Here is a 27,917-nt window from a genome sequence, read left to right as displayed (position 1 = left end):
GATGATGATGATGGTATATTTATGCTTCATCCGTAACCATAAATTTGAAAAAAGAAGCACACACACACACATACATATATATGTGTATCATTGTGGTTCTGATTGTTGCCTGCCAGCATCGGACAACCGGTGCTGGTGTGTTTACATCTGCTATCATGTAGCAGTTCAACAAAAGAGACTGATAGAATAGGTACCAGGATTAAAAAAGAAAATCAAAAGTCCTGGGCGTTCATTTGTATGAGTAAAATTCTTCACAGTGGTGCCCCAGCATGGCCATAATATTATGGCTAAAACAAGTAAAAAAGATAAAAGGTTGAAATTTTGCATGCAGAGTTGTTCAATACCAGCTTTATCAAGAGGCTGAGGAGGTGGTTTTTTCCTTTTTTTCTTCTTTTTTTTTTATATTGGCTTAAGATAAGTTACATTATCATATTCTCCGGCTGCTGAAATTCCTGGATCTGAATCTAAACTTTCATAAAATTCTTCAGATTTTTGCCTATGGAAGTGTAATTCTTGTCCAGGTCCGTTGATATAAATTGAGTTGGTATTTTGCATGGAGGAGGAAGTGACTTGAGATCCTGATATATTACCTTTGCCTTTGTTGTTTCTGAGCATCTTAGACCTGCAATAGACAATACATATATAAGTATATGTATACATATATCTTTATCTATCTGTCTATCTATCTATCTATCTATCTATCTATCTATCTATCTATCTATCTATCTATCTATCTGTCTGTCTATCTATCTGTCTGTCTGTCTATCTGTCTCTCTCTCTCTCTCTATCTATCTATCTATCTGTCTGTCTGTCTGTCTATCTGTCTATATGTCTATCTGTCTCTCTCTCTCTCTCTCTCTATCTATCTGTCTGTCTGTCTATCTGTCTGTCTGTCTCTCACTCTCTATCTATCTATCTGTCTGTCTATCTGTCTGTCTGTCTGTCTGTCTCTGTCTCTGTCTCTCTCTCTTTCTCTCTATCTATCTGTCTGTCTGTCTATCTGTCTGTCTGTCTCTCACTCTCTATCTATCTATCTGTCTGTCTATCTGTCTGTCTGTCTGTCTGTCTCTGTCTCTGTCTCTCTCTATCTGCCTGTCTGTCTGTCTATCTGTCTCTCTCTCTCTCTCTCTCTCTATCTATCTGGCGAATGGCATCGCGAGTGTCGCATTGCTCTCAAGTAACTATGCCATCCCAGGTCGACTTTGAGCAACTTCAACACAACCAAAGCATTCTATAGGGGATTAGTGGAGGGGAGGTACGATGATGATCTCGGGGCGAACTTGGGTGTTGACGAGGAATACCTGACCCGCCTGTTCAAGAGGACTTTCGGGCCGGGACCTATGGACAACTTCCAGAGATCTCTGGCCTGGCAGTGCTACCGAGAAGCGCTACCCATTCGGAATAAGCTCTTCAGACACAGCTTGAGAAACATTGGGCCGACCTGCCCGAAATGTGGTCAGAGTGACGAAACCGTTCTGCACGCACTCGTGCAGTGTCCAACCATTTCCGATCTGTGGGCTTATGTCGAACGACTGTTGTCACGTGTGTGATGAGTTGGTTTATCAGCCGAGTCTATTGTCAATATTGTCACGCCTCCTTCCTTCAAACGGGAAGGAAGAGCTATTTTCATCATATATGTGGCTATGGCGAAAGAATGTGTCTGGTGGATGCGTCTGAAAGGATTGGAGACAAACACTTTCCTCTCTGGTCAATCTCTCATCAACTTCTTCAAGTATCACTTGAAAAGGAAAGTGAGAGTAGAGAGGCAAGTTTTGTCTAGCGAATGTTTCAAAAAAAGATGGGTGAATGTAGCAAGGATGGCACGTATGAATGACGAAGCCACCTTGAGCGTAATCCTATGAACCCAGAAAAATTTAAAACAGAGTTACCTACTTGCAAACAAATGTGGTAACATGTAACATTATTGACCCAGGTTACCGGTGTCTTTTCCATAGGCTTTTATTTCCACAGATAAACCTTATCTGTTTCCCCCTTACACTTTACATCATGACATTTCTGTGATACACGATCCCTATTGATAATTTTTTTCTTTCTTTTTTACGATCCCTTTTGATCGAAAACCTACCCCATTTTTTTTCTTTTTCTTCCCAAAAAGAAATGCTCTACTTTGTAATTTGTCCCCTCTGAGTTCAGCCCTATGTGGCTAATAAAGAAACATATCTATATATCCACCCATCTATCTATCCGTCCATCTATCTATCTATCCATCCATCCATCCATCCATCTATCCATCCATCCATCCATCTCATCACCATCATCATCATCGTTTAACATCTGCCTTCTATTCTGGCATGGTTTGATTGGAGAACTGGCAAGCCAGGAGGCGGCATCATGCTCAAATCTGATTTGGCAAAGTTTCTTCAGCTGGATGCCCTTTCTAATGCCAACCACTGCGAGAATGTACTGGGTGCTTTATACATGCCACCAGCACGGGACCCAGTCAGGCAGCACTAGCCTTAACCATGCTTGAATGGCGCTTTTTATGTGCCAGTCAGGTGGCATAGGCATCGGTCATGATTGAATGGTGCTTTTACGTGCCACTGACACGGGAGCCAGTCAGGCAGCACTGGCATTGACTACATTTGAATGGGGATTTTTATGTGCCACTGACACAGGTTCCAGTCAGGTGGCACCAGCATCAGCTATGCTAAAATGGTGCTTTTCATATGCCACCGGCACCAGAGCCAGGCAGGTAGTACTGGCTGTATATGAGAAGGAGAGCCTGCCAAATGTTGACCCAGTAGAGGGACCAGCTATCCCAATAGACAGCTCCCTAGTAGATAAAGCAATTAAGGGTATGAAGCCAGGAAAAGCCCCCGGCCCATCAGGAATCACTGCTGAGATGCTTAAAATAGCTGGTGGTGTGGCCTAGTCACCCTCATTGTAAACCAGGTAGTTCATAATGGAGTCATACCCAATGACTGGTGTAGCAGCACCATAGTCAACTGCTACAAGGGTAAAGGTGATGCTCTAGATAGAAATAACTTCAGGGGTATCAAACTGCTGGATCAGGCAATGAAGGTCACGGAGAGGCTCATAGCCCATCTCATTAAGGAGAGAGTCTGCTTAGATGAGATGCAGTTCGGTTTTGTGCCAGGTAGAAGCACCACTGATGCCATATTCCTAGTTCAACAACTGCAGGAGAAATACCTAGCTAAAGATAAACCCCTCTACTTAGCTTTTGTAGACTTGGAGAAAGCCTTTGACAGGGTCCCCTGATCCCTTATCTGGTGGGCAATGGGGAAACTGGAGATTGACAAATGGTAAATAAGGGCTGTTCAGGCCCTATACAGAGACGCCATTAGTAAGGTTAGGATTGGCATTGAGTATAGTGAAGAATTCCAGGTAGAAGTAGAGGTCCACCAAGGTTCAGCCCTCCTTCCCCTTTTATTCCTCATAGTCCTCCAGGCAATAACAGAGGAATTTCGAGACAGGTTGCTCCTGGGAGCTCCTGTATGCTGATGACCTGGCTCTCATAGCAGAATCACTACCAGAACTAGAAAAGAAATTTCAGGTGTGGAAGCTAGGTTTAGAATCAAAAGGCCTTAGAGTCAATGTAGCAAAGACCAAAGTTCTAGTAAGTTGGAAGGCGAACTCATCACACACCCCCTCAGGTAGGTGGCCCTGCTCGATCTGTAGAAAAGGTGTAGGTAGAAACTCCATATGATGTACCCAGTGTAAGCTATGGACACATAAGAGGTGCAGCAACATCAAAGGAAAACTAACCAAGAAGATAGCTTTCATGTGCGGCAGATGCACAGGGGCAATAAATACCACAAATGCTCAGAAAACAGATTCCATCACACTCTAGGGGAAGAAACTAGGAGTAGTTGATAGTTTCCGCTACCTAGGTGACCAAGTTAGTAGTGGAGGTGGATGCTCGGAGAGTGTCACCACTAGAATACGAATAGCCTGGGCAAAGTTTAGAAAGCTTCTACTCCTACTGGTGTCAAAGGGTCTCTCGCTCAGAGTGAAAGGTAGATTGTATGATGCATGTGTGAGAACTGCCATGCTTCACAGCAGTGAAACATGGGCTGTGACTGCAAAGGACATGCGTAGACTTGAAAGAAATGAGGCTAGCATGACCCGCTGGATGTGTAATATCAGTGAACACACATGACAGAGTGTAAGCACCCTGAGAGAAATGCTGGACATAGGAAGCATTGAATGTGGTGTGCAAGAGAGACGTTTGCATTGGTATGGTCATGTACTACGGATGGATGAGGAGAGATGTGTGAAAAAGTGCCACTCCCAAACAGCTGAAGGAATCCAGAGTAGAGGTAGACCCAGGAAGACATGGGATGAGGTGGTCAAGCATGACCTTCAAATGTTGGACCTCACAGAGACAATGACGAAAGACTGCGACCTCTGGAGATATGCTGTGACTGCGAAGACCTGACAAATAACATGAGTTCATGGCTGTTTCCTGCACCAGCTTCACATAGAATCCCCAGCCCATCCAAAGTACCTTGGATCGCAGGACGGCCTGCTGTGCTTACCTTGGATCGTAGGGCAACCTGCTGTGCTTGAGGGGACCCATTGAGTCAAGTGCATCAACATCAAAATGAAAATCAAATGGAAATTGTAGTTGTGATACCTTTGCCGGTGGCACACAAACAGCTCCATCCGAATGTGGCTGAAGCCAGCGCCACCTTGACTGGCTTCCATGCCGGTGGCATCTATATATATACATATATATATATCTCTTATGATAAAATGCAGATTTTCTCTGTCTGTGACTATGTTTGTTTTTAATACAATTGTACAATATAGAATTTCTTCAATTGGAATTTACCTATGATTTTTCGAAGTAGATTCCATTGGGTCATGGCATATAAATTTTTTTCAATTTGACCCCCAATTAAGCAAAAATTTGCCTCTCTCATTTACTCCTTCTATTACCACATTTTCTCCTACTTTCTCTTTGCAAGTGTACCTTAAACCACTACCCCCCAAAAATACATAGAGGAAACAGAGAAAAAAATAAATACACAACTTCCGATCAGCGCACCCAGCTGCTGACATCATCCCACATGACACAGAGATAGGTTGCTTCCTGAAAGTCGCTCACAGATATAGACAAGCACACATATACACACAGACACACATGCAAGCACAAGAAGGAAATGAAATGAGAATAAAGATTGATGATATATGAGTTTTACCTGATAAGAAGGACTAACAGTAACAATATGATGACTGCAAGGAGACCAATAACTAAAGAAGAGAAACAAAAATACTCAATCAAACAATGTTTTACGTATATACTTAAATGGCAGCTGATTTAATTAATGTAATAATAATTAAGGAAAGAAAGTTACCGTCTTTGAAAATTACTAATGTAATGGAAAGGGAATTCATTAGCTTTGATAATAGCTGTTAAAATCAAGGGAAACAAATTCCTGGATAGAAATTGATTCAAATTGGAGACATGCTGTAGGAGGGGAATCTGATTGTTGGTAGGTATACAGACAACTCTAGACAGGTTTTGGTGTTATAAGACCTTTTCAGTAAAGTATAGTGATATTTGTTGTTCCCAGACCTCACACTCTCTCCAATGATGAGCTTCAACATGCTTGAACAACCAATCCCAACAATTTCGGATTCATAGTAAGGGTTGTACTCTTCATCCTTTCAATCACTGAAAAGAAAAAGGTGGTTGACAAAACCCTCCATTTGGCGGATTTTTGTGAGTCACCCTCTCGCCCTTCTATGCCAATCTATGTGACAAGGTTACCCATTGACAGCTGAGTGAACTGGAGAAAGATGAAATGAAGTGTTTTGCTCAAGAACATGTAGTGACGTCATATTCAAGTGTGCTCACACGCAACGTCATTCTTCAGTGTGCGTGTGCGGAACGTCCTTCTTCAGTGTGTGTTTGCGGGGTTGGAACCTTCTGGAACCTTCCGGAAAGGCATAAGGAAGTTCCCTCATGCACATGCGCTAGAGACTGGGGAAGAAATTCTATCGCGTTCCTTAATAGCGTCGGGGACTTGAGACACGGCGATAGAAGAGAAAGGATGTATTTTCAAACGTGTGATCAGCCAATTCTCCTGTCCCAGACGCTTAGAATTTGACCTGCTCTGTTGCTGCTGAATTTGTTGTAAGATCTTACAAACGTTAAAATTCAGCCTTGCTGTGTTGAACTAAGTGGATACCAATATACCAATGTGCTTCATTTGTGAATAAGAGAATAAAGAATCATATATATTTTTAAAGTTGCGTTTTGTTCCTGACTGGTAGTTTCTAGAAACAAAAAGAAAGGAAATTGTGTTGCACCCAAGTTGCACCCCAAAAGTGTAAAAAAGCAACCAGTTCCCTTTACAAACACAATGCCCAGCAGCCAGTCTGGGAATTGAAACTACAATCTTGTGATTGTGAGTGCAACACCCTAACCCCTAGGCCAGGCCCCTTCACTTTCCCCACTGCATGAAGGGACCAATTAGTTTCTTGAAACAATTTCAATTTTGAAGTTGTTGCTGTTCTTCCTTGATTATCATTAATACAAATGATTCCTCTTTCCCTCCTGACTGTAAGTTGAACTCTTCACTTCCTGTTCTAGGACACAGTACAACAAGGAAATGTAGGAACCTTGTTTATAGTCATTTCGAGGGAAGTGAAGAGGTCTTTCATGTAAGGGCAGATAACTCTAACCCCTTCTTCAATCATTCAGTTCTCTTCTGTCACAGAATCACTACAACATTGGCGTTTTGACTTGGAAAATCTTCAATATGATTTTCAGAGTTAATTAAATAAATATTTTGGTGTGGAGGAGTAATTATTTTAAGTTTATTAGCCTCGCTTGACTCTCTGTCTTTCACTCAGACATTCTTGATGCAGTTAATAAAGTGACAGACATCAAATATCTTTTAATAATAATTTCTCCATTATTTTCAAAATCAATTAAAACAAAGATAGAATATTTGATTAGAAATATAATCCCAAAAGGGTTAAATTAATTCAGACATCCTTGGTGCTGTTATTAAACAGTCAATTAAATTCAGAGTTGAGTTGGGACCAAAAACAGACAATCCTACCCAATCATGACACCCAGATTTTCAATCCTTGAAATTTAGTGGGAACCCTTCCAATCATACCCAGAAAATAATTACCAAGCTTCTATCAAATTAACTCACAAAGCATTGGTTTTGCTGGCTGGCCCAGGACTAGAAGAAAAGACACTTGCCAAAGGTGTCATGAAGTGGGATTGAACACAAAACCTTGTGGTTGCATAAGGAAAAAATTTATTAGGAAAAATTATGAGATGTTACATGAAGAAAAACAATAATTACCTATAATCATGATGAGAGATATTTCATTACAATTAATTTTCTCTAAAAAGTAAAGAAAAGCTTTAATTAAAAATCAGCAAAAATCTTTCTAATATGAATGAACATTATTATTGATTTGAGAAGACGTACGACTTAAAGGATTGGTTGCTGTTTAGCTATATATTTAGGGGTTGGTTATCACGTGACCGAACAGACCATCAGATGTTGTTACACATCACTGGTCACAATGCATTCGCAATGTTTTAGCCTTCGATTGACGCCACCCCGCTGGCTAAGCGAGCAGGCCAACAGACGAAAGAGTGGTGAAAGAGTACAGCAGGGATCACCAACCCCTGCCGGAGCCACGTGGAGCTTTTAGGTGTTTTCGCTCAATAAACACACACAACACCCGGTCTGGGAATCGAAACCGTGATCCTACAACCGCGAGTCCGCTGCCCTAACCACTGGGCCATTGCGCCTCCACAGAGGTTGGTTATAGATTTACTTATTGAATTTATTTACTGATACTGTTGTAGATAGGGGAAACATGTTTCTTGTGGTGTAATTAATAAGTTAATGTTTAATCCTTCCTAGAATTAAGATGGAATGAATGTGGTGGTTCCTTAGGTATGTTTGTTCTCAAACAACACTCCTTTTAGTGCTGCTGACACTGCCGAATTGAATGGTCCTGCCCAGGTGTTGAAACTATAATGAAATCCATGGGGCAGCTGATGATGGACATATGTTGGATTGTTGGTGTGGCTGTTTTTGTATGTATAGAATAGTATCATAACATCCTTTTCATATATATATATATATATATCCATACACATGTGTGTGTTGGGGGGGGGTGCATATTTACATATAAATATATATATATATATATATATATATATCCATACACATGTGTGTGTTGGGGGGGGGGTGCATATTTACATATAATATATATATATATAATATATATATATATATATCCATACACATGACAGGTTTTTGTTGAAAAACTTGGACCATTTGGTTAGGAAACAAACTTTTTACTACATGACCATGTCTGGGCCTCATCATCATCATCATCATTATCATTATTATCATCATCACCATTATCATCATCATCATCTTTTAACATCAGCTTTCCGAGCTGGCTCGGGTTAGATGCTTTCACAATACACATAAATATGTGTGTGTGTATGTGTTTCATATTATTAACAACATAACATTTATTTATTTTATTTGAAAACTTCTCATTGGCATTCAACAAAATTTCCACAGAATGATGGCAACAGTCATATGTCCATGGCATGTAAAAAACACGAGGCTTTGCATAAGAATAAATAAACTGTAGCCATATCCATGGCTTTGTGAAGATTTGGTGTTCCAAATTATTAATGAATTGTCTGATAATCATGTAATTATGGGTCGCAAGTGTGACTCAACCGCTTTAAAGAAATCTGTTATTACTTCTGAACTTACAAAAGGTAAACCAAAATTAGAAATACCTAAAATAATTGGAAAGTATCACCAAACTGTGAAAAAAATTGTTACAGCTCCTATGAAGATAGTTAAGAGGGCCGACAAGGGGCAATCGAGGGCTGTTTCTCAATGTTCTCTGTCATGAATTAAGCATGAAGCTGTAAAGAAACCAGGTATTACAGGTGGAGAAGCTTCCAAGCACATTGGCATAACACCTGTATCCAGAACTACCTGACGTTGTCTCCTGGAAAGGTAAACCAGTGATATCGTTCCTTTGAACACAATACACACACAAAATCATCTGAAATGGGCAGAAGATAACAAGAAGTTGGGCTTTTCAACAGTTTTGTTTATGGATGAAACTCGTGCTACCCTTGATGGACCTGATGGTTGGAGCAAGGGAAGGGTTGTAAATGGACGAGAAATGGTCATCAACACTTGAGACACCAAATACAAAACATTTAACCCTTTTCATGCTAACCTGTTCAACACTGCCCTTCCTTCTATGATACAAATATCCTGTTTAAAGTGAATGGTCATCACTTAAAACCTTCCATCCAAATTTCATACTCTTTACTCGTTTACTCTTTTACTTGTTTCAGTCATTTGACTGCGGCCATGCTGGAGCACCGCCTTTAGTCGAGCAACTCGACCCCGGGACTTATTCTTTGTAAGCCCAGTACTTATTCTATCGGTCTATTTTGCCGAACCGCTAAGTGACGGGGACGTAAACACACCAGCATCGGTTGTCAAGCAATGCTAAGGGGACAAACACAAACACACAAACATATACACACACACTTATATATATATACACATATACGACAGGCTTCTTTCAGTTTCCGTCTACCAAATCCACTCACAAGGCATTGGTCAGCCCGGGGCTATAGCAGAAGACACCTGCCGAAGTTTCCACGCAGTGGGACTGAACCCGGAACCATGTGGTTGATTAGCAAGCTACTTACCACACAGCCACTCCTGTGCCTATATGTTCCTTTTTTCCCCAAACCCCATCTTGATAATGACAAAGCTATTTTACTAAATTCTTCCTATTTTTTCAAAACTAATTGCAACAAAGACAGAGTATTGCAACAGAAATATGGTAAGAAAAGGGTTGAATGAGACAAGTTCAGATACACCAAATACCTTTTGTTATTCGAGAAAATCTTGCCACCGAGGAATTGTGAGTACTGCTTTCTTCATTTCTTTTGAATTTATACTCTGTGTAATTGCTGATCAGACTTATCTGAAATGATAGATTTGAAATATCGTTAAGATACCTCAGCTGTTTGAGTTCTGATTATGAGTTGCCTCGGTTCCTTGTCAAGGGGTTGGTGTCGTTTGTCCTTAGCACTTTCTGTTTGTGTCAATGTTCTTTGCTGGAAGTGGGGGGTGGTGCCAGCGGGGGAAGCATTAAATTCCTTCTTCCTTCAAATCTTATCTCAAGTCAATCAATCAGTCAATAGATCAATCGATCAATAATATTTCTTTCTCACAAGTTTGATAAAGAGATTCTACTGCTTGCCTTTTCTCCAAACCAGAAATATCCCTCAACGGGTTATTAGCGTCTTTGATCTTAATTAAGAGAGTGACTTAACATTCTCCACTGACGATATGGATATGGAGTTAGTCCTGCAGATGAAGAGAACGGTCAGCAATTACACACTGCTCCCACTGCTTGTCACTGTAAAATGCAACACTGCCGCAAATATCATCATCTTGATCAGCAACATCGTCATCACCACTGCCATCACCGTGGTGGTGGCAGTGGATTAGCAACAGGGTTGAGAAAAAGAGGAGACAGAGTTGAGAGGTGAGAGGGTGGGTTGTATAGTGAGGATGGTGGTGGGGGAGGGTCAGGCCCAGGGCTATCCCTCATTATAAGTATGTCTCAGAAGTTGACCCCCACAGAAAGTGTGAACCCAGTCATTTTGAAGTATGAAATTCACTTCCATAAAACATGTAGCCTGACTCAGTAACATCTCTACATGTAGCCTGACTCCCTAACATCTCTACACGTAGCCTGACTCCCTAACATCTCTACATGTAGCCTGACTCCCTAACATCTCTACATGTAGACTGACTCTAACATCTCTATATGTAGTCTGACTCCCTAACATCTCTACATGTAGCCTGACTCCCTAACATCTCTACACGTAGCCTGACTCCCTAACATCTCTACATGTAGCCTGACTCCCTAACATCTCTACATGTAGACTGACTCTAACATCTCTATATGTAGTCTGACTCCCTAACATCTCTACATGTAGCCTGACTCCCTAACATCTCAACATGTAGCCTGACTCCTTAACATCTCTACACGTAGCCTGACTCCCTAACATCTCTACATGTAGACTGACTCTAACATCTCTATATGTAGCCTGACTCCCTAACATCTCTACATGTAGCCTGACTCCCTAACATCTCTACACGTAGCCTGACTCCTTAACATCTCTACATGTAGCCTGACTCCCTAACATCTCTACACATAGCCTGACTCCCTAACATCTCTACATGTAGCCTGACTCCTAACATCTCTACACATAGCCTGACTCCCTAACATCTACATGTAGCCTGACTCCCTAACAACTCTACATGTAGCCTGACTCCCTAACATCTCTACATGTAGCCTGACTCCCTAACATCTCTACACGTAGCCTGACTCCCTAACATCTCTACATGTAGCCTGACTCCCTAACATCTCTACATGTAGCCTGACTCCCTAACAACTCTACATGTAGCCTGACTCCCTAACATCTCTACATGTAGCCTGACTCTCTAACATCTCTACATGTAGCCTGACTCCCTAACATCTCTACACGTAGCCTGACTCCCTAACATCTCTACATGTAGCCTGACTCCCTAACATCTCTACATGTAGCCTGACTCCCTAACATCTCTACACGTAGCCTGACTCCTTAACATCTCTACATGTAGCCTGACTCCCTAACATCTCTACACATAGCCTGACTCCCTAACATCTCTACATGTAGCATGACTCTCTAACATCTCTACATGTAGCCTGACTCCCTAACATCTCTACACTTAGCCTGACACTCTAACATCTCTACATGTAGCCTGACTCCCTAACATCTCTACATGTAGCCTGACCCCCTAACATCTCTACATGTTTCCTCTCAGACATTCAGGTTTCTCGGTCAAATGTAATGCCGATTGATTCCCGTTGTTTTGAAATAATCATGCTTTAGACCATAGCTTCAAGATTTCAATGATGTTTATTGTTAGAATAAGATTGTAGGGTAGGTGTGAGAGGTCAGATATGGCTGGTTTGAACATAAAACAAGGAGAATATAGGGGCTGGATATGATGGGACCGTTTTTAATGCTGAAGGGTTAAAGTAGGTTAAGAAAATATATTTACTTCATTGATTCTCAGAGATTTATTATGAAAATGGAGATTTATATCTGTGATTTCTCCGTTTCCATAACTCTTCAAGGAAAAATACTGGATATACATATATCCATATGAAAAGAAATATTTCCACATCAAATCTTCAGTGAAAAAAGACATGTCTTGGATTATTTCTACGGAGAAATTTCGTTCTTGTGCTTCAGGAGAAATAACTTTCAACAGCCAATTCTTGCCTGAAATAAAAATATAGAATATGTGACTTTAACTTCATCTATATATACAAACCTGAGAATGTGTGTGTGTGTGCATGCGTGCGTGAGTGCGAGTGTGTGTGTGTGTGTGCGTGTGTGCATGTCTGTATGTCTACGTGTGCATCACTAAAACTCCAGAACTACCCAACTGATTTCATTCAAGTTTTACACATGCATTACTTATATGTATATATATATATATATATATATATATATATATATATATGGAGCGTCATGGACCAAAAAAGCTTTCAACTTCTTGCCTAATGTGAATCTTGAGCAATCTGTTACACAGGTTTGGTATTACGTGTCAAAAGTGAAACAATAACATCTATATTGTAATGTGATGAACATTAAGGTCAAACATAATAATATAGAACAAAACAACGTACATGAAAGAGTAATATGATACAATAAGTACAGTATGTATAAGTGAATATAAATAAATGCATACAAATACAAATATAAACTACATCTTACAGCTGTTTCAGCCCTGCAGATATGGGTGCCTCGTTATGTGTGATAGGTTAATATGTAGTTATAAATGAGACACTTACAAAAATATCTCAAGGCCTCTTCAGAGATTATGAAGAACAAACTAAATTAAATATGAAAATCAGAGGAGTTACACCCATACAATAGTGGGTACATACCCATAATATATAATGTATAGTATAATATACACATACATATGAGTGCATATATCCATACTCCTATATATATATACATATATATAATAATAATAATATACAGCAATATACATACATATGTTCTATTTACATTTATATATATATATATATATATATATATTTATATATTTATATATATATATATATATTTATTTATATATTTATATATATATATATATATATATATATATATATTATATATATATATATATATATATATATATATATATATATATATATATATATATATATATATAATATATATATATATATTTATATATATATAGGTATCAAGTTAGAGTGGTCTAATACCTCTAAGGGATAATTAAATCCAGAGTCACTCCTGGTTGTTACCTGGGTAGGTACATTCTTTTGTAAGATTGTACGGTAGCAAGTGGTTCGGTTGGTAAGCTGGAGTTTAGGTTATATAGGAGAAGAAAATGGATATAGTAACAATGGGAAACTCGTGGTTTTCGCTGGTATGTCTTTAATTAAATAGGTAACAAAGAAGGAAGAAGCAGAGATGAGGGTGGCATTTACGATCGTTTCGATTTACTGGTTTAAGCAAATCTCTTCAGAATGCGAATATAGATAGAAGCATCTCTTTACTCTTTTTTTACTCTTTTTACTTGTTTCAGTCATTTGACTGCGGCCATGCTGGACCACCGCCTTTAGTCGAGCAAATTGACCCCAGGACTTATTCTTTGTAAGCCCAGTACTTATTCTATCGGTCTCTTTTGCCGAACCGCTAAGTGACAGGGACATAAACACACCAGCAAAAGAGACCGATAGAATAAGTACTGGGCTTACAAAGAATAAGTCCCGGGGTCAATTTGCTCGACTAAAGGCGGTGCTCCAGCATGGCCACAGTCAAAAGACTGAAACAAGTATAAGAGTAAAAGAGTATATATATATGAAGTAACAAACTGAGGGACAGAAATCCTCCAAAGGGGTGTGTTAAACTTCCAATTCACTGGTATGTTATTTGGATACCACATAAATATTAGAAATATCAAATCGTAGACTCATCGTAGACATTTTTAGAGAGTTACTTCCCTTATATAATAGCGAAAAAATACATTAAAATGGAAAAAAATTATGGTAAATTTTTTTTTAAATCGTAGACTCATCGTAGACGCTCGCTAATACCCAGAAGGGCTCGATATGAATCACGACTATAAGATACCCGGTTTTGGTTAAACTGCACCGCAAAATGTGGGAGTAGTTAGGAATCTAAATCGTAGGAGACAGACACACAACCTTACTTTTATATATAAAGATTATAAAACCATAAAAGGCCAACAGACTGTTTCAACTTATATATATTTTTTCTGATTTACTTAATCACAGTTCAGTTATATATATAATCACTTCGGTGCCTTTGGTTTAGAAAAAGACGAAATTCTGTGTGAAAGGACGGCTGGATTGTAAAAATTAATTCAAATGTCTGTGTTATGAGCGTGAGTGTTATTTATTCAATTATGCATCAATTACAATTTAATAAACAACAAAACATTTCAACAGACAATACAATCAAATAAGTGCAGTGTACAACCATTGAAATTATGGAATGGAGGGAGTAAAAGATGTTCAAAAAGAGTTATTGGTACCATATTAAAAGGAAATGAAGTATAGGCGCAGGAGTGGCTGTGCGGTAAGTAGCTTGCTAACTAGCCACATGTTTCCGGGTTCAGTCCCACTGCGTGGCATCTTAGGCAAGTGTCTTCTGCTATAGCCCCGGGCCGACCAATGCCTTGTGAGTGGATTTGGTAGACGGAAACTGAAAGAAGCCTGTCTTATATATGTATATATATATATATGTGTGTGTTTGTGTGTCTGTGTTTGTCCCCCTAGCCATTGCTTGACAACCGATGCTGGTGTGTTTACGTCCCCGTCACTTAGCGGTTCGGCAAAAGAGACCGATAGAATAAGTACTGGGCTTACAAAGAATAAGTCCCGGGGTCGAGTTGCTCGACTAAAGGCGGTGCTCCAGCATGGCCGCAGTCAAATGACTGAAACAAGTAAAAAGAATAAAAAAGAGTGTATTCCAATGATCGTTTCTACAGTTCATTCAAAGAGTACATGTGAACCTTACGACTCACTTCCAACGAAAGAATAGTGTTAACACTAGAAATGTATTAAATGGTTTTGCAAGTATTAATTAATAGAGGTTTTATATAAGAGCCATACAGTTATGGAAATTATTAAGAGGGTTATTATTACTGTGACAATCTGTCCTATCAAACAGTCAAAGGATTTTAAGAACTTCATATTAATTAAACACAAAATTTTTTAAATATATAACTTCTACATATCCCATTCCTTAAATTTCTTGAATTTCAATTTAACCCTTTCATTACTGTATTTCTGTTGAGATGCTCTGTGTTTCTTTCAATTACTTTAAATATAACAAAGAATTCAGTAAATTAACTCCGTTATCATTAAGCTAGTGTTAGTAACATAAATTTTATCTAAGATTTGGTGGAAGATTTGAATTCAAAACTTATGAAAACAAGACAGTTATACTAAAGAGCTAGAGCTGGTTTCAGCCAGGTTGGTAACGAAAGGGTTAAGAATTGTTTCTCTATTATATATTTTAACCCTTTTGTTACCCTATTTCTGTTGAGAAGCTCTGTGTTTCTTTCAATTACTTTAAATATAACAAAGAATTCAGTAAATTAACTTCGTTATCATTAAGCTAGTGTTAGTAACATAAATTTTATCTAAGATTTGGTGGAAGATTTGAATTCAAAACTTATGAAAACAAGACATTTATACTAAAGAGCCAGAGCCGGTTTCAGCCAGGTTGGTAACGAAAGGGTTAAAATGTTATTAAACCTGCTTTGAATTCCCACAAAATGATTATCTCCCTTTTAATAGCCTTGACCACAAGAGGGACCACTTGTGTTTCATTTAGCTGTTCTTACCTTTTCGTACTTACCTTTTCGTACTTTACAATTAGTTTCCCCTGCATTGCTCCTATTTATGTTAATACAGTCATATTCTTCATCAGTAAGCATCTTTGTTAGGACAATCTGAAAAATGATTTTTAAAAATGGTTTTCAAGTTGATTAGTTTTATGACATATTTAACCCTTTCACTACAGTATTTATTTTGAGATGCTCTGTGTTTCTTTCAATTATTTTAAACTAGCAGTATCGCCCGACGTTGCTCGGGTTTGTAAGGGAAATAACTATATAAGCATTTTTAGAGAGTTATAACCAAAAAATAGCAAAAAAATGCATTAAAAATGGAAAAAAAAATGATGGTAAATTTTTTTTTAAATCGTAGACTCATCGTAGACATTTTTAGAGAGTTACTTCCCTTATATAATAGCGAAAAAATGCATTAAAAATGGGAAAAAAATGATGGTAAATTTTTTTTAAAATCATTGACTCATTGTAGATATTTTTAGAGAGTTACTTCCCTTATATAATAGCGAAAAAATGCATTAAAATAGAAAAAAAATGATGGTAAATTTTTTTTTCAATCGTTGACTCATTGTAGACATTTTTAGAGAGTTACTTCCCTTATATAATAGCGGAAAAATGCATTAGAATGGAAAAAAAAATGGTAAATTTTTTTTAAATCGTTGACTCATCGTAGACAATTTTAGAGAGTTACTTCCCTTATATAATAGTGAAAAAATGCATTAAAATGGAAAAAAATGATGGTAAATTTTTTTTTAAATCGTAGACTCATCGTAGTCGCACGCTAATACCCAGAAGGGCTCGATATGAATCACGACTATAAGATACTTTGGTAAAACTGCACTGCAAAATGTGGGAGTAGTTAGGAATCTAAATCGTAGGAGACAGACACACAACCTTACTTTTATATATAAAGACTAGCAGTATCGCCCGGCGTTGCTCGGGTTTGTAAGGGAAATAACTATATAAGCATTTCTAGAGAGTTACTTCCCTTATAAATTCGGGCTTTCTTAGCCATTTTTGTTTTGGTATCTTCAAGCCATGAAGTCGTTGTTCTAAAAGAACGCTGGTTTCCTTCACAACGCATTACGACGTTGATTTCTTTACACTCCCTTCCCCACAGCTTCACGAGGGAGGGAAGGGGGAGAAGCAAACAGGTGCAGCTGTGAGCGTGGACGCCAACTCCGCCGCCATCAACACACGATGCATTTTATGCATTAAAATGGAATAAAAAATGATGTTAAATTATTATTAAAATCGTAGACTCATCGTTGACGCGCGCTAATAGTCAGACGGGCTCAATATGAATCACGACTATAAGATACCCGAATTTGGTTAAACTGCACCGCAAAATGTGGGAGGAGTTAGGAATCTAAATCGAAGGGGGCAGACACTCACACAACTAGAGTTTTATATATATAGATATAACAAAGAATTTAGTAAAATAACTTAGTTATCATTAAGCTAGTGTTAGGAACATAATTTGTGACTAAGGTTTGGTGGAAGATTTTAATTTAAAACTTATGAAAACAAGGCATTTGTACTATAGAGCCAGAGGGGGTTTCAGCCAGGTTGGTAACAAAAGGGTTAAATTAATATAAACATCTACGTTGATCGATGAGGGTGGTCAGGTGGCTTTATGCCAAGGCTAAAGTATGATAGAGGGACAAGCACAGGTTTCTTGCTACAGACGGGGAAACATGGCTACCACACATATTGGGGTGGTTGGGAGGGGCTAAATGTGATAGAGATGCTGTGCCAGGTAAGACTCTTAGGGGACAGGGGATACAGACTGTGGGTTATGGGAGGAAAGGAGTGAGTGGGGTCTTTTGTAAGTGTGTGAGGGGAGAGTAACACAGATGGTTAGAAATGGGTCTCTCTCCTTCCCCCTCTCTCTCTCACCACATGTATGTGTATATATGTATATATATATATGCATGTATTTATGTATGTATGTGTATGTATATATATATATATATATATATATATATTATATATATATATATATTATATATATATGTGTGTGTGTGTATATATATATATGTATATATATATATTATATATATATATATATATATATATAATATATATATATACATATATACATATATACATATATATATATATATATATATATATATATATATATATATATATATATATATATATATATAGATACTAACCTGAATAGTGTAGATTTTTTAGACGTAAATTTTAATGTAAGGTTGGATAGATTTAAACCTTTCCGTAAGCCCAATGAAAAGCTATTGTATATTAGCAAAGATTCGAACCATCCGCCAGTTATCCTTAGGAACTTAGTCAGCAATGTAGGTAGAGAATATCTTCAATTTCTTCGGATGAGGCAGCATTCCATAATGCTGCACCTTATTACGATAGCGCATTAAGGAATAGTGGATTCTCTGAGAAGATCCAGTACAACCAGCTTAATGCTGATAATAATGCTGCGCGAAGAACTAGGACCAGGAAAGTTTTTTGGTTCAACCCGGCTTTCAATTTGGCCGTAAAGACTAAAATAGGTAAGGAATTTTTGAAATTAGTCTCTAGGCATTTTAAGCAGGACCATAAATTCTATAGGAAATTTAATAGAAGAACCTGAAGGTTAGCTATTCTTGTTGCAGAAATTTCGCCTCTTACATTAGCCAGCATAATAGGAATCTGATTGAGATTAAACATGGTGCCGAGCCCATCAAGAAATGCAATTTCAAAAATGAATCCTCCTGTCCGTTAGAAGGGAAATGTCTAGTAAAAGGAGTAGTTTATAGAGCGAAGGTACAAATAGAAGGCTCATCGGAATACAAGACATACAGGGGCTTCAGAAAACTCGTTTAAAACACGATTTTATTCGCATAAAAATTCATTTAGATACCCAGAAAATAGGAAGAGGACCAGCCTAGCAAAATATGTCTGGGAACTAAAAGAAAAGGAAACCCCACCTTTCAACGTGACATGGAGCATTCTGGACAGAGCGGCACCATACAGGCATGGAGCACACAAGAATAATTTCAAATGCAATCTTTGCCTATTAGAAAAACTCTATATTTTATTCAAAGACAATAATTCTTTGAATCAAAGAAGTGAGCTGATGAACTTATGCAGGCACGCAGCCAAATTTAAAATGTCAAACATAAATATACCATATGGATAGAGTATATATTTTGTCATTTTGTATTTTTGATTTTGATTCTTGGACTAGTATGTAAACGCAATGATGGATTTGTTTCGCGCTATGCAGATTCCATTCCGTATAGCAAAGTCTCTTCTCCTTTATTAGCTTTCTGCTTATTCCTTTCTTTTACCCCTTCTCTTCCTATAGGCTAACTTTGACTTTATATCTACTAATAGATTTTAAAAAAAAATTAACAGCGTTCCGTTCATCTCTATACACAGTTATCACATTCTTTTAAAATGTCTTATTGATGTGTTTGGTTTCTTTCTTTCCCTGATGAGAAGATTGCATTGTTTTACACCATTGTATTCCTTTTGGAATAATACCAATGTTGTCTTCGAAACATATGTCGGAAGTAAAAGAATTTGAATAACACCTGCATTTAACTCCATCTATTTAATTATATATATTATACAAAATATTTCACATCAACTCGGAGTGTCTACCTTTACATATATATATATTACAACAAAATTTTATATAGAGTTACCCAAGGTTTTGCACCCGCAAAGCCAAAGTCTTGTGGACAGCTTGTCAGTCTCTATATGAATACAAAATTTTAAAATGTCTATGTCACAAATATGAGACAATACTCAGAACTTGAGGAATACGAAAAAGCGTTAATGAGGATGGGTTATTTCTCCTTAATGTGTGGCAGTGGTACCAGGGGTTTTGGTGATGTTCTCTTTGATGCTTGTCCTGGCTTGGTTATTATCTCTGGGCATGGCAGCTGTATTGGCATGAGATCTGGTTAATCTGCTAATAATATTAATTTTTGATGCTACATTACTGGTATAATGGACATTAGGTCTAGGTATCACCGTAGCTTCATGGATGACTCCTTCAGCCTGACATTGGCCTCCCACTGGACAGTTATTATATAACCTGCAAGAACAACCTGCCTCCTCCTTTGTATTGTGGGTACTTGTTGAAATGTTTTTTATGTTAGGTGCATCACTAAAGGAGACTTTTAGGTTGTGCTGTTAAATAATTGCCTGTATCTATGTGTGTGTGTGAAATGTTTGTCAGTTAATCTAAGGAAAATCCTTCACACATGCTTGCCTAAAACCATTTGGCTGGGAAGCAAACTTCCCCCTTCAGCCTCGCAGCAGTCTCCTCCTAGACAGTTATCACATACCCTGTGAAAGCAACCTGCTTCCTCCCTTGCACTTTTGCTACTTGAAAAAATGTTTTTATGTGAGGTGCACAACCAAAGGAAACTCTTAGGTTGTGCCTGTTAAACAACTGCCTCCATCTACGTGTGTGTGTTTGTGTGTGTGTGTGTGTGTGTGTGTGTGTGTGTAAAATGTTTCTCTATGAATCTAAGGAAAATCCTTCCTACGCAAGTCTTGATGTTGAGTGAGAAGGGTGGAGTAAACCAAATGAAATTTGTGTGGTGCTTCGTTTTCTGAGCGCTAGGGCCAGGTATTAAGGAGATGCGGTTCTTAAACCTTCATGCGAACAAAACAACTTTTAGACCCATTCTATATAAACTAGGATATATAAACTCAGTACTAATTCAGTCAGTATCAATATCATAACCAATAAATTTTTGCTAGTTTATTTTGTCTCTTTGTCTTCTCTCCTGGTGCTATATGAACATTTAATGTGGTTTTAGAGTCAAGTTGCGACTGCTATTTTCAGCATGGTGGTATCTCTTTAATATATATATATATATCTTCCCAGCAGTTGCCAATGTGAACCACTTCTGCTACCTTGGGAGCCATCTGTCAGCAAAGGTAGACCTCAGCGATGAAATCCAACACCGTCTGAAGTGTGCAGGAACAGCTTTCGGCAAGCTTTGAACAAGAGTTTTTGCTGATCGGGACATCCGAACCGAAACCAAACTCATGGTGTACAGGGCAGTCATTATTCCAACCCTCCTTTACGCATCCGAAACCTGGACCCTGTACAGTCACCACCTGAAAACGCTCGAGAAATTTCACCAACGCTGTCTTCAGAAGATCCTCAACATCAGCTGGGAAGACAGAAGAACTAACGTCAGCGTGCTACAAGAAGCAAAAATGACCAGCATCGAAGCCTATGTCATCAAAGGCCAACTAAGATGGAGCGGCCACGTGGTTAGAATGACTGACGAACGACTTCCCAAACAGATCTTCTACTCCCAACTCAAAGACGGCAAGTGTACAAAAGGAGGCCAGAAGAAACGCTTCAAGGACTCCCTGAAATCGAACCTCAAAAAGTGTGACATTGACTTCACCAACTGGGAGGAAACGGCAAAAAACAGACCACTCTGGAAAACCACCATCCATGAGAGAACGGCGAATTTCGAGTCGAAAAGGTCTGCAGAGCTGGAGGAGAAAAGACGACGACGGAAGGAGCGCCAACAACAACCACGTGCGACTCTCCCTTCCGGCACTAGATGTCCGCACTGTGACCGATCTTTTCGAGCAAGAATTGGTCTTATCAGTCACCTGCGGACTCACCAATAAATTTGCACGAAGACCATCATCCTCGACCTTGAGGGATTGCCATAGTAATATATATATATATATATATAATGTACATTTTTTACTTTAACCCTTTCGTTACTGTATTTCTGTTGAGATGCTCTGTGTTCCTTTCAATTACTTTAAATATAACAAAGAATTTAGTAAAACAACTTAGTTATCATTAACTTAGTTAACATAAATTGTGACTAAGGTTTGGTGCAAGATTTTAATTCAGAACTTATGAAATGAAGACATTTGTACTCAGAGCCAGAGCCGGTTTCAGCCAGGTTGGTAATGAAATGGTTAACAATAACTATGACAAAGGAAGGAAGGAAGGAAGAAATGAAAGAAAAGCAAACACAAATTTAAGAAGGTGAAAATACTTACCTTGGATATGTGAATGGATTGGTAAATGGACATGGATTTTATTTCCACCTCACTGATGCTTTTATATGGAATATTGATAACAGAGGATAGTTTGTGGACGTAAGCTAACTTTCTGAATTTTACAGTTTGTGAAGTGTTTTTTTCACTCCCAATCACTCCAATAGATGCAGACATAATGAATTCACGATATATTTGCATGGGTTGATAGGTTAATTCTATTTTCCACATGGAATCTAAAGAAGAAAGAAGAAAATAATTAAAGGAAAAATAACAATAGCAAACGTGGTGTAGTGGCTGTAATTCATTAACAAAAATATGTCCAGCAATCAAAAAGTAAAAATGGGGAATTACTTGACATTTTGAGATTTGAGTTATTCCTCAACAGTAAATGATTTTGTTAACATTAACCTTTAATCTTTTATTTTGTTTCTATCATTAGACTGTGGCCATGCTGGGGCACCACCTTCAAGAATTTTTAGTTGAATGAATCAACCCCTGTACTTATTTTGTTTTTCAAAGTGTCTTTTGCTGAACTGCTAAGTTACAGGATGTAAACACACCAACACTGGATTGCAAGCAGTGGTGGAGGACAAACACAAACATAAAGATACACACCCACACATGGCAGGATTCTCTCAGTTTCCACCTAGCAAATCCACTCACAAATCTTTGGTCAGCTCAAGGCTATCGTAGAAGACACTGGCCGAAGGTGCTACACACAGAGTTTGAACTCAGAACCATGTGGTTGGCAATAAGAAAACTTCTTATCATACAGCCACACCTGCACCTAGCCTTTGCTTTTTCTTACCATATTTCTGTTAAAATCTGATTTGTTTCAATTAAATTTGAAAATAATGAACAATTTATTAAATAATTTAGCTATTATTAATCTGGTATTTGGAATATAAATTAAGATGCAATTTCAATGAAAGGTTTTCTTTAAGGTAAATTCAACCCTTTCCATACCAAACCCACCTGAAACCGTGTCTGGTTCTACGACACAAACTTGCTGCTTCGTCTTCATAATCTGGTCGAGTTTGCTCGGACACTTTTAACCTGTACATGCCATCCCCCTCAGTCCGGCATTAGTTGAGGGAGGTCTTCAGGGGGGCATCCAGTGTCTCTGATGAGTTGGTCTACATATGTTGTGTTTGGTTGACCAGCTTGAGTACAGCCATGCTCTCATGTCCATAGCAGTAGGTCACTTGCCACCTCTTCTATAGCTCTCCAGCAATGTCCTTCAAAGTGTGTCTTACCCTTATAATATTGGAAGCAAGCAGCAGATCTCTATTCAGCTGTTTCTTGATCAGATGAGTCCTCCAAGATATGTTTAAGACTTCTCTTTACATTTGGGTGTAAGTTCCATCTTGCTGGGATTCCAGTGTTTTGGTAAGTGTCCAGGCTGTTGATCCATAAAAGAACTGACTCTACCATTGTATGGAAACAAAATTCTTCTTCAGGTTGTCTGTCAGGACTGATTTCCAACATCCATGTTGATCAGGGCTGACCATGCTTTGGCTGTCCAAATTTTACATTCTTGTCAGCTGACTTGCATCAACTTACTGTTTTAACCCTTTAGTGTTCGCATTATTCTGCCACAATTAATGCTTTTTTATCCTAATTGTTTTGAACTAATCATGCATTATCTTGTAGCTATGAGATTTTGATGAGGTAGCTGTTAATTTTTAAAATGATATTGTAGGGTTGGTGTGAGAGACCAACTGGGAAAATATCGGTAGACATTATAACAAAGTTTAGGAATCAAGCCAAAATAGCTCTGGTCAGTATTACCAAACATAGTATTATTATTCACCAGTGGCTGTGGGTTTTGAACTTAAACATTCCAGGTTCAAATTTCAGGGAGGTTAACTGTATGGCACTTTGGGTAAGTGTCTTTTAGTATAGCCCCTGGCTGAGCCAAGCTTTGTGAGTGGATTTGATAGACTGCAACTAGAAGCAGCCTGTGATAGGCATACACACACACATATATCCCTCTCTCTCTTTCGGAGAGGCACAAGCACCTACACACACATATACACACACGGCAGTAACTTCCGCCTACTGAATTGAATCACAAAGCTTCGGTCGGGTCGGGGGGGGGGGGCTATAGCGGAAGACACCTGCCCAAAATGCCACGCAGTGGGACTGAACCCGAAACCATGTAGCTAGGAAGCAAGCTCCCTATATATATATATATATGTGTGTGTGTGTGTGTGTATGAATATATGAGTGTCTATGCGTGAGCGTGTGTGTGTATGAGTGAGTGTGTGTGTATTAGTGTGTGTGTATGAATGTGAGTGTGTGTGTGTGGGGGGGTGTTTGTGTGTATGAATGAGTATGCGTGTGCTTGTGTGTGTGTGTGTATGAGATTAAATGCTTCCAGCCATAGAAAACCTGCTTCAATGAATTTCTTCTGATCCATGCTAAATGGAAATGAGATAAGAAATATCTTTTATGAACTTACCATTTGTCAACAAGCATCTAAGCCTAGGATACTCAGTGGCTACACAGGAATATATTTTGGAATTTTCCATATTCTTCAGTTTTACCTAAAAGTAAAAGAAAAAAAGGGGAAAAGAGATGATTATGTCTCCAGGAATTACATGGGTTTTGAACAGGGGTCACTTAGTTCTGGATCCAGTAATTATACAGATGAGAAATACCTAACTTATCTGTCCACTCAGCAATTTTATCTCTCCTTCAACTGAAATCTTCTTTCAAATATTGATAGCTTTATAAATAGTCACGCAATACCATGTTTACAGGAGCTCAGCTGTTCAAATATAGGGTGCATTGCAGAAGTTTTGAGACTTTTTCAGGAGAGACATTTCTTAATTCTAAAGAAATACAAAACTCTAATCTCCTTCAAAGCAGGATCCTTGGACTTCAATGTGCTTGTTGTAGTGTTCCAACTGCTTAATGAAGGCCCCATGGAAGTGCTTTAAAGAGAAGGTGTCCAGGATCCTTGTCATAGACTCCTTCATCTTTTCAATATCTTCAAAATCATTGCCCCTGAGGTTCTCCTTCAGCTTGGGAGACAAGCAAATGTTAGAGAGAGCCAGGTCTGGACTTTAGGGAGGGTGAGGGACGGCTTTGATGGCCATTTCTGTTAAGTAGTTGGTTACCAAAATGGAATTGTGGACAGAGGCATTGCTCTGGTGCAGGGGCCACTGACCTGAGTGGAAGAGCCTTGAACTTTTGCAATGAAATCTCTTCTGGAACTCCCTGAAAAGGTCAACAAAGTACACTTTGTTGACAGTTTGGCCAAAGGGAACTGCTTGGATGTAGATGATGCCTTTGTTGTTGGAAAAAGGGTTTCAACATGAGCTTTCCATTGGACATTCTTTGGCTGGCCTTCTTGGGTCTGGGGAAGATAGGATGCTTCCACTGAGCACTCTATCTTTTGATCTCTGGATCATAACAGTAGATCCAGCTTTCCTCATGGATCACCAATGGCTCAAGTACTGTCATCATCATCACCACCACCACCACCACCACTGACATCATCATTTTAGTGTCCTCTGCACCGCTGGATTAGTGTGGCCCCTAAGGGACACATAACCCACCCCTAAAATAATCAGTGAATACTAAGAGACAATAAACATGAAGATGTTAAATGTAAAGTAAATTTGAAAATTGCTTTTACACTCGTTAACTGAGAAATTAAATGAGGAGAACAAGATTCCTTATTAATTAAACTTATATTAATAAACTAATGTATTAATTAACAAAAATTTAATGTTATTTAGATATCTGTAGAAGACACCCTTCTTTGAAGTTTGAACCTGGAATCTTTTACTTGTTTCAGTCATTGTGCTGTGGCCATGCTGGGGCACTGACTTGAACTGTTTTAGTCAAACAAATCAACTCCTGTGCATATTTTCTGTTTAACTCCCATGCTTATGCTATTGTTCTCCTTTGCCAAACTGCTAAGTTATGTGAATGTAAACAAACCAACACCAGGGGTGAATACAAACACAAAGACATACAAATATATACATCTATCTATCTGTCTATCTCTCTCTTTTTCTATCTATGTATCTATTTATTCATACACACACACACACACACACATACACACACACACACGTACCTCTACATATATATATATGTGTATGTGATGAGCTTCTTTCAGTTTCCATCTACCGAATCCACTCACAAGGCTTCGCTTCTCCTGGGGCTTTAACAAAACACACTTGTCCAAAATGAGAAACACATGTGCTTAACATATTTGCCACTAGGTTGCTATTAGCATGTTTGCGAATACTCTTGCAAAGCACCAGGGCTCAAAACATTTAAAAGTCATGGGCAAGTGCTTTGAGAGAGTTTTCTCCACCATGACAAATCTCAGCCTAAGGCAAATACACCAGACATGTTCATTACTTTTATGGGGTTGATAATGTTTATTACGCTAGCACTGCTTCTATTTCAGATTTGAATATGTAAATATCATCTTCATCACCATCATTTGACGTTCGCTGTCCATGCCGGCATGGGTTGGACAGGTTGACAAGAACTGTTTTGGCAGAAGACTGAACCAGGATCAGTGTCTGTTTTGACAGGGTTTATATGGCTGGATGCCCTTCCTTACATGAACAACCCTGCAGAGTGTACTGAGTGCTTTTTACATGGCTCCAGGAAAGGCGAGGTGAGGTTTGGCATGTTTGTTACAGCTGGATGCCCTTCCAAATGCCAACCACTTTTCAGTGTGAACTGGATGCTTTTCACATGGCACCAGCTCTGTAAGGGTCACCATGTAACTAGCAAGACAAAGATCCTTTGAGAGGGGAGGGGGAATTGGAGGAGGAGGAGATCTTTTCTCAGATTATGAAAGGTTAGAGTTTGACAGAGAGACAGAGAGACAAAAACAGGTCTCTTGTTGAAGAGGAGGTACATGGTTACCTGGCCAGAGAGAGAGAGAGAGAGCTGGAGATGTAGTTACACATCACTGGTCACAATGCGTTCGCATTGTTTTTTAGCCTTCAAATGACGCCACCCCACTGGCTAAGCGAGCAGGCCAACAGAAGAAAGAGTGAGAGAAAGAATCGTGACAGAGTACAGCAGGGATCACCACCCCCTGCTGGAGCCTTGTGGAGCTTTTAGGTGTTTTCGCTCAATAAATACTCACAACGCCCGGTCTGAGAATCGAAACCGCGATCCTACGACCGCGAGTCCGCTGCCCAAACCACTGGGCCATTGCGCCTCCTCACACACACACACACACACATATATATATATATATATATATATATATATATATATATATATATATATATATATATATATATATGTATATATGTATATATGTATATATATATATATATATTATATATATATATATATGTATGTATTTATGTGTGTGTGTGTCATTGACTTTGTGTCTGATTCCCCCCCCCTCTACCACCACTTGACAACCTGTGTAGGTGTTTTTATTTCCCTGGAACTTAGTGGTTCACCAAAAGTGACTGACAGACTAAGTACCAGGCTTTGAAATAAAACAATGAGGTCAATTTGTTCAACTAAAATCCTTCAAGACGGTGCTCCAGCATGGTCGCAGTCTAATGACTGAAACAAGTGAAAAAGAAAAGATAACTGTAGAAGCCCTGGAACCATGTAAAATGTTGAAGTTGAGAGAAGAAGGGAAATTTCTTTCCAAATGAAAACAAAGTAAATGTTTGGTTCACCTTTTTATCCAACAAAAATCTTCCTCCAATGAGAAAACTTATTTCTGACCATTTATTGTATCGCATTGCAAGAAAGAATGATGCATTTGATGTTCTGGAATTTCTTTTAAATGTAATATTTAAATCAATACCATTTCCCAAAATATAAAAAGAATCATTATTATTATGTATGTCACTACGTGTAGCTTCAAGAGTCCAGCGT

The 27,917-nt window shown here is 38.6% G+C and overlaps 1 protein-coding gene across 1 annotated transcript; it reads right to left on the bottom strand.

Moving 5' to 3' along the window:
• LOC115224892 lies at nt 1-27,915 on the bottom strand. Its single transcript, XM_029795849.2, has 9 exons — nt 27,716-27,915; nt 24,496-24,580; nt 22,032-22,264; nt 16,016-16,109; nt 12,144-12,367; nt 9,909-10,008; nt 7,314-7,355; nt 5,187-5,238; nt 1-622 (listed from the first exon to the last, which is right to left on the bottom strand). The coding sequence occupies exons 1-9, from the start codon at nt 27,779-27,781 to the stop codon at nt 400-402; spliced, it is 1,119 nt and encodes a 372-aa protein (XP_029651709.1). The 5' UTR covers nt 27,782-27,915; the 3' UTR covers nt 1-399.
• Between the last annotated feature and the right edge of the window lie 2 nt (nt 27,916-27,917).

The sequence above is a fragment of the Octopus sinensis genome, linkage group LG26, assembly GCF_006345805.1.
Source record: "Octopus sinensis linkage group LG26, ASM634580v1, whole genome shotgun sequence".
Taxonomy (NCBI): domain Eukaryota; kingdom Metazoa; phylum Mollusca; class Cephalopoda; order Octopoda; family Octopodidae; genus Octopus; species Octopus sinensis.
Note: the sequence above shows the minus strand (reverse complement) of the source record. Positions and strands in the feature narration are given on the sequence as shown.